At 46.2% G+C, this 8,267-nt stretch overlaps 1 protein-coding gene across 1 annotated transcript in view; it reads right to left on the bottom strand.

Moving 5' to 3' along the window:
* Positions 1-4,324: 4,324 nt before the first annotated feature.
* The window catches only part of LOC308145849 (ectonucleoside triphosphate diphosphohydrolase 7-like), a 12,156-nt gene continuing 8,213 nt past the window's right edge, over positions 4,325-8,267 (bottom strand). The window contains exons 10-13 of the mRNA XM_080517429.1: positions 8,031-8,267; positions 7,853-7,938; positions 7,031-7,192; positions 4,325-6,952 (exon numbers count right to left, since the gene is read on the bottom strand). The exon at positions 8,031-8,267 is cut by the window's right edge and continues 85 nt beyond it. Coding sequence (XP_080373555.1) covers positions 6,736-6,952; positions 7,031-7,192; positions 7,853-7,938; positions 8,031-8,267 — 702 coding nt within the window. The 3' untranslated portion in view covers positions 4,325-6,735. The remainder of the gene's footprint in view (positions 6,953-7,030; positions 7,193-7,852; positions 7,939-8,030) is intronic.

Here is an 8,267-nt window from a genome sequence, read left to right as displayed (position 1 = left end):
TGCTGATTGCTATGCCCAACTCGTATGACTATGAAAAGAAATCCATGACAAAAGTGACATGCGCTCACGCAAAACGTTTTTATGTCCAATCGCCCGATGAATATGAACGATTGAAAGGATTGCTGAGAACATTTATTTCTGTCTCACAATACTGAAAGGTTCTTAGCTGCTAGCTGCGGTAAATAAGCATTGTGCTGTGAAGAAACTCAAGCAAGCAGGATTTACATAAATATATAAAAAAATATATAGACAGAACTTTTGTGCATGTTCTGGTTTCCAGACAACAGGTAAAGTTGGAAGACGCAGCGAGCTAACTACAGTCAAGTGATGGGTAGCCTGGTAGCAGCTCGTATAGCGTGTCGTACGTTTCATATCTTCAGGGGTGGAGTCTGTTTTGGACTTGCCCAGAAAGACGATAAGAACGTGGAGTTTGACGCCAAGTCTTTTCAAACGTCGTCTTGAGTGCTCGTAATGGCCGGTTAGTGAAAACCGCTGAGTCGGCCCCAATATGTGACTTCGGCCAAAACCAAGTCAGTCGTTCCTGTTCAGATCGTTGAGGGGAAACCAAAGTCCAGTCGTAGACGTTAACGGGACTTACTAATGAAACTACGAAGTCCTCCTGCATCCAAATCCTGTGCAGAGACTAAAGAGTGAATAATTGCTTCCCAGAAACAGCGGGAGGAAAAGGAGAACGAACCAAGAGACGAGCAAACATTCCACGTGTCCAAATACTGTACAGCAACTCTTTCCTCTCCGTCTCCTCCGTCTGTCCGCCAATAACCCCGTAATCACAATATTACAGTAATACTCTGGACCTGTTAACACATTAACACATCTTTATGTACAACTCCTTCATCTGTAAGTAACCTTTACAATAACCGTACAAAAGACAAAAAAAAAAAAAATACAAGAAGTGCCGTACAAATAGAAGCCTAATATTTTTTGTTCTTGTTTTGTGTAACTGTACACCTGTATAATGTATATTTTAATATTTATATGCAGCTGTTGTATTAAAGTATATTTTTAAAATAAAGCATTTTGCCTGGGTGTGTGTGTGTGTGTGTGTGTGTGTGTGTGTGTGTGTGTGTGTGTGTGTGTGTGTGTGTGTGTGTGTGTGTGTGTGTGTGTGTGTGTGTGTGTGTGTGTGTGTGTGTGTGTGTGTGTGTGTTAAATGAATGAGTCCCGCTGCGTGGGGGAATTGGACTTGATGAGTGTTTTTTAACAGCTCCTATTGTGTTAACCGTCTGGAGGTGACGCGTGACCAATTTGAGGTGTCGCTCTGTTCCTGGCGCCCGGCAGTGGTCGTCAGGAACCAGGATTTGCATTCACGCGGAGGGACCAGCAGTGTGGGGCAGCACCGCCAGCAGGCCTCACCGGGTTACTGCGTCCATTATGGAAAGGATTTGGATTCCTTTTGACATAACTTGGTCCTGAAGGAGTTCTCCTGGCGCGTGCAGGCACCCGGTATTCTGCAGGCTGGTTCCTCACGCATAAGAGGATCCAAGTCGTCACTCGTTGAGGTGGACAGGAGCCTGACGTGAACTCTGTGCTACTTTGGTCTTGGCGCCACGAGATGTATACATTATAAGTAGTTTCACATGCAGCGATGTATAAATTTTAACGGGTTCTCACCGGACAACATATCCATTGAATCCGTTTAGATTCTCTTGTGTTAACTTTGGCTGTGAAACGGGTCCTGGACGAAGACCAGCTGTTCTGATGGGATTTCACTGCGATCAGATCCAGCAGATGTTTGAATGATCACATCTCTGGTTATATTGTTTAGTATCTTCTCCTTGCATGTACTACTGAGGCTCAGACTGTGCCATTTTTTTTTCTTGTTTCCTACACAGATTGAAAACACTCGGGTGCATCGGTTAGTTTGACTGCAGCGTGTCGCTCTCCACTGAATCGGGGACGTTTGTCAATATGCAAGAATCCAGAGCGCCGAAGCTTTTAGGAGATAATTAAATGAAGCCAGCTGAGAATGGAGTCGTTGAAGCATTTGCTTGCAGGGAAAGAATTTGATGGGAAAGTAGAGGTAGAATATGGACTTGGTCCCACGTTTTGCCTTCTTGATAAGTATCAGGATCGTCTGTCAAACGGTCTTAAGGTCTCTTGGTGCCACACTGGACCATGCAAAGTGTTGATTTAAGATCCCCAATTACAATCATTTCATCTATAAAAAAAAAAACGTCTAGCCGTAGACGGCTCTTTCATTATCCGTACCAAAGCTATACGTGTCTCCTTCCCTGGGGAATATTTTCTGCTTTTTGGGCCACATATTACATAATTTGCATGTTGTTAAACATTGTCAAGACGAGATTAAAAAGAAAAACTATTGCATTCATTTATGTTTTGTTTCTTTTACTAAGAAATATCACATTTTAGGACCAAGTGTGTGTCCTGTAATTTGGGTATTTCAGTTGAATTCACTTTTATTTCTAGAGAGGTCAATACAACACGGCAGAGAGAACCCAACATTTCCACATGAGCAAGCAGACGACACAGGAAAAACTCTTTTAACAGGAAGAAACCCGCAGAACCAGGCTCAGAGATTGAGGTTTTCTATTGTTCCAATTGGGGTTGGGGGACAGAGAGGTTGTGGGCAGGGAATCAAACCCTAATTCTGGTAAGAGGTTGGGTTTATTGGGAGGGCGTTACTTGCTGTTCTGTCATTTCCAATCATGGGGAATGTATTTCACATGAATTCTTTTCTTTCCTCCACTTCAAGTCACCTTAACCAATTCACACACCACAGGACAGCTGGGATGAAAAGTGTTTGTGGGTGTACATTCACTATGTTGAAAGATGACACTATGAATCTGTAACATGCAAAGAAAACCAGGAATCAACGCTCAGCGAAAAGACGAATGGAGTAAAACTGATGACGGTAATCTGGCTTTTTCTTTTTTTTTTCCCCGCCATGTGTCCTTCTGGAAAGAGTTAACTGCCCTCTCTGGATCTACGTGCTTTGTTCTGGATGAGTACAGATTTGCTTTAAGTAGCAGTTGAACTCTGTTAAGCTGTTTTCATTACAAAGAGGTCGATCTTACTTTAAAATCCACTTTGACTGCAATATTTCTTCCCCTGGAGGTCAAATTGGAGCCGTCGCTCTCTTGTTCCACCTAACCGCAGTAGTTAGTGGAGCTGCCGGTGGTTTCTGTGACGGATTTCTCCAAGACTCCTTCAGTGTGTTACAAAGTGTTTACAAGCCGAGTCTGAAGGTTGCTTTGGTCCCGCACGGACTCGCAGCTGTTTGGAATCTACAGCACCTGCAGACAATCAACCCCACAGAGGAAATCATTCATTTCACATTCGAGACTCCCACGAGACCTTTTTCTCAAAGATCGACTGCACTCACTTCTGCAGCAAAGAGAAAAGAAGCTGCATTTTATTGGGTTGTTTAATACCGAGTCCTTGAACCAGGTTCTGATCGTTCGCAGCTCATCTGAGGATCATAAAACGATCAAACAGAAACATTTAATAACGTCTGTAAGAGCAGCTGAAAAGCAGCGAGAGCGTCGGTCTGATCTCCTCCTCCGAGAGGACGAATCCGCTCCGTCTCTGCTGGGGTTCCCTGGCGCAGCAGGAAGCATCCAAGAACGGTGAAGCAGGAGGTTTAATTAGCGCAAGAAGACACCCAGAAGAAATTTCAGTCTAAATTGATTGTGGATGGCTCTGATGGGAGAACGTTAGTGCAGATAAAAGCCGTCTGAAGACTGACGATCAGATCTCAGAGAACAGAGGAAACTCTGGTTCTATTTAAACCTTTAGTTATTCCATTGATATCGATCAAAGTAGCTGTGAAACTCAAGAGAAGGTGGAAACAAAGTGTCAAAATTCCTAAAATTACATTAAAGGATGACTAAAAACAGTGTATATGTGCCAATGGTATATTAATTATATCAATATACAAGATATCAAGACCAGAATGGCAGATATCCGTCTGTCTGTGCTGTAATCATGACTATTGAGTAAAGTTGTGTTCCAATTTTACACACTTTTTTTTTTTAAATCTCTGTCAGGAATTAAAGGTATACAGGAGGATTTTCAGGAATTTTAGGAAAGAACCGCCCTCTCCACCGTTTGAAAAAAGTGCGCATGCGCAACGCTGTACCTGCTCCCGAGACGGAACGCCTACTAAAACGCGTGCGAGAGACATGCACGAGCCCAGTTCTCCTCGTGCACGCTCTGTTTACAAGTCATAAGTCGGCATCGCTCACATAAGCTCACTTTACAAGAAGATTTGCACCAGAGGGGGTGAAACTGTGTAAAAATGTCCCAGAATAATGCGTCGGGTCGGCCACCGGCATGATGAGGACCGTGTGGAGTGAGCTGCGCGCAGGGACGGGCACGTACGACGGGCTTACGTCATATATCACCAGAATGATTGACAATTGGGAGGACCAGTTATTTTGATGATCCACTCGGAAGAAGAAAATCCTCTACTATACCTTTAAGTGAAAGTGTAACAATAGGAGTCAGAAGCACTTTTATTACAAAAAGACTTTTATTGCATTGTTTCAGTTCACATTTATGTCAAATGTACCTCATTAAAAAAAAAAAAAAAAAATGAATCAAGCATCTCATTCAGTGAAGGAACTGTTCCACATTGCACAATGCCCAGGGCTGGATAAACAGCCACCGATTGGTCCAGTTAAACCTCTGAGGAGGAGGAGTCAGAAAGATGTAGGTTTTACAAAGTAAAAACCAGCTGGATGAGGAGGCTGGTGCTAAATTACATACAAGTTTCCAAAAAAAAACCAAAAAAAAACCTGTGGCCAAGATGAAGAGGCTCAAGAGGGTCAAATTACAAGCCCGCAATGCTGCATCTTGGAAATGCAAAGTCAGTTCCAGACAATTACGAGCCTGGTGTCAAATTACAGGAACCCAATGGTACACGCAGACAGTGTAGGATGATTGCAGAAGTCTGAATCATGAGCAGCTGCTCTAGAGGTTACCTGGATCCGCCTTTCTCTAGCCTCTATCCACCCACCACTAAAGACAAAGAGGATGAAGAGAGAGAGCGTTCTTCTCGACGAGGATTTCCTCCTCGTAGAAACGGCTCCGAAGCCGCTCAAGTAGAAAACCTTATCAGACGCGAATCAGTGTTCAGCGTCCGTCTCGGCCCGACTTATTGCATTTAGTTCGTCTGCTCTCAGCGCCTTCATGCAAACACTCTGCAGCTCCCCGTCGTCCGGGAAACCTTCCTCTGGATACGAGCTGCTCGGTGTTTCCAGAGGACGGGTTGGTGGGAGGCGCCACTAGGACAGCGTGATTAAAGCCGTCAGCAGCTTCTGACAGTGCTGCTATTTTAAGATCCTCAAATGTCCTTTAAAAGAAACAAACGCAGGAATATTTACAGAGAGATTTTAAATCTTTTTAAGCGTTCATTCGATTTCACGGCTGCCAAAACCTGCGAGGAGTCATCGTCCATTAGCACTCTGAGTTTGTGAGACGTGAGAAACCGCCATGTAAAATGGAAAAAAAAGAAATTGCAGTTAGCAAATCTGCTAATGAGGCTGAAACGTAAAGGATTAGCATTCCACTGAAAGTAACCGATAAGATTTAGATTTCACTCAGCCTCTGTTACCCACACCGAAAGATGGTGTCGAACAAGCAATGAATCACATTTACGTGAAAAAGAATCAGTTTGACCAGTAAACCAAATCTGAGTTTGGAATTCAGTTCTACACGTTTGATCGTTAACGTTCATGCGACTTCCAATTCTTTGCAGTTAAACTTGAGCTTCATTAGTGTCTGTAAAGGAACACAGGCGACACGTTTGATGGTTTGTTTCTGTGGCGTTCCTCCCTGTAGCACCGTGTATCTCTACGTTAGCGTGTTCGTAGCATGGAGTGCACCGAATCCAGGACTCGCATCAACACGCCGCAAATCTCTGCTAATCCCACTCAAAGGATCCTTTGTGAGACTTTCTGTGTGTACACGGAGCCTCGTCTCACGGCGGGTGGTCCTTTAAAACATCTGGCTGCGCCTGTGTACGACAACGCCGCCCTCCGAGGTCTCGCCGCCGCCGCAGCCTGTGGGTCCTGAACAGGAAGTCGTCTGGGAAAAGTAAACAAACTCCCAGAGCTCAAACTGAGTGGATTGACTGAAGCTATACGGTTTCAACGGCCAGAAATAGCCGAAAATATCGAACGGTGTTCTGAAGGCGTTTTAACAAGTTACTAACTCAACTTGCATTACCGCTCTGTGCCACCAGAGGGTGCGTCGAGTTCTGCCTGGCGTTCGTGAGCTCAGAAGCAGATCATTAGCGGCTCGCAGCCAATAAGCAGGCTGATTTCGGCTGACATGACGTCACGAGAGGGTTCCATTTATAAGAACATCACTAGATGTTACAGCGACGACTTTGCAGCTTCCTGCAGGGTTCAGACTTCACATCAACACATTAATAAATAAGTGACATGAAAACAACAAACTTAAATAAAAAAAGAAAGTGATGCGACACCAGATGAAAGATGTGACTCACCATCGCCCCCCCAAAGTACATGTGGAAATGCTTGAATCTGAAGCTCTGGTACTTTTAAAGTCTTTTTAAAAAATGGTGTTTGCGCCATGATGCTCCAGTTTTTTTTTTGGTTTTGTTTTGTTTTTTAAATTTTACACAGTTTGGTTTGATGGTGCGATGCGTGGCTGATTCCTGTCATGAGAGAGAACGTCGTTCCAAAGGTCTGAGGCGTGTTTAAAGCCGCGGTTTAATTCCCCGGCTCGTCAGGGGAGCAGCGCCTCTCCTTCCTCCACCCACAGCAGGTTGAGGGCCTCGGCCTGCCGCTGCTCGCGCTGGTGGATCCGCCGCAGGCGCAGGATGTACAGCAGGATGGCGAGCACCACCACCAGGATGCAGAGCGAGAACAGGTGGTGGTTGTAGACGAAGGAGGAGCGCAGCCAGCTGGGGTGGTTCTGCCGCAGCGTCTCCTGCTGCAGGTCCCTGCAGGGCGGCGACACGCAGGTTTCAGCGCAGGTTCGGCGGCTTCAGCTCTCGTCGGCTTTCGCCTGACGGACTCACCTGAGCGGCAGGAAGCGGGTCTTGAACAGGATGGCGCCCAGGGTCCACTGCACCTCCTTGTCGTAGACCAGCTGGGCGGTTCTCAGGCTCGGGTAGTCGGGGGGGAAGCGGAAACCCGAGTGCAGCACCTCGTACATCCAGGCCGACTTGAAGCACTGATACCTGCGGAGGGGCGGACACAGAGCTGAAGCGCCATCTGCTGGCAGATTTTTTCTGAGTAACGTTTTCAAAGTGCTCCTCACAGCAGCTCAGTATTGGGGTTGATGATTCTGAAGTGACGCATGTGGTGGGGACGCCACATGAAACCTTTACTGGATATTATTGGATGTTGTCCTCTGAGCCTCATCCTGCGAGTTTCATCTCCACTGAGCCGAACCGGTAAAATAATGCCATGATGACTACACAATTACAGTTCTCTTTGTGGTGGCACAGACTGATATAAATGTCTATATTTTCACAATTTGTACAGAAATTGGCTACAATCTCAACATAGTCAATTTCAATTAAATCTTCAGAATACAGTGAAACGTCAGGCGTTTTTAGAAACTGCTCTTGACAGCGTGGCTTTCAGGTTAATGCTACTTTGCCATCTTTAATGGCGGCATCAGAGATACATCAGCTCAGGCCTCGGTGTCGTGTCGTTTGCTACTCTTAACAAATGTGCTTAATAACCAGCGTTTGCTTTGACATTTGTCGAACTTGCTCGGCGTTTGGCAGCGGGATCGGAGCCTCTCGTGGGCTGGTTTCTTTTGGCCGACGGCCTCATGTTTGACAACCCTGATCTAGTAAGAGATGCTCAGTCCAACAGAACCACCAACTCACTTCAGTCTGTTGACGTCAGCCTGCTGAGAGAACAGCTGGTTGTCCAGACGCTTCTTCAGCGTTGACCACTGGGTGGCGCAGTATTCCTGTTGAACGAAGCGGAGACAAAAAGGTGAAGCCTCCAAACCGAACCAGAAGCGTCTCTTTAATGCGACTGGTGGCGCGACCAGTGCGACACCTTGGCAGCCTGGGAGTATTTCCCGCTGTGGTACTGTCCGCCGATCCGCAGCACGTCCTCCATGCAGTAGTAGAACTCGGAAAAGCCGTAGAACTCGCTGTTGCTGAAGTTGATGGGCGCCTGGAAGACGCCGCCGGGGGACATGGTGCCGTTGTGGAGGCCCAGGAAGGGCCTCACCACCTCCTGACACTGCGCCCAGTCGCCCTGACCTCGCAGGTACAGCGTGCGGTTGTCACG

The sequence above is a fragment of the Blennius ocellaris genome (genome assembly GCF_963422515.1).
Source record: "Blennius ocellaris genome assembly, chromosome: 3".
In the NCBI taxonomy this organism is placed as follows: domain Eukaryota; kingdom Metazoa; phylum Chordata; class Actinopteri; order Blenniiformes; family Blenniidae; genus Blennius; species Blennius ocellaris.
Note: the sequence above shows the minus strand (reverse complement) of the source record. Positions and strands in the feature narration are given on the sequence as shown.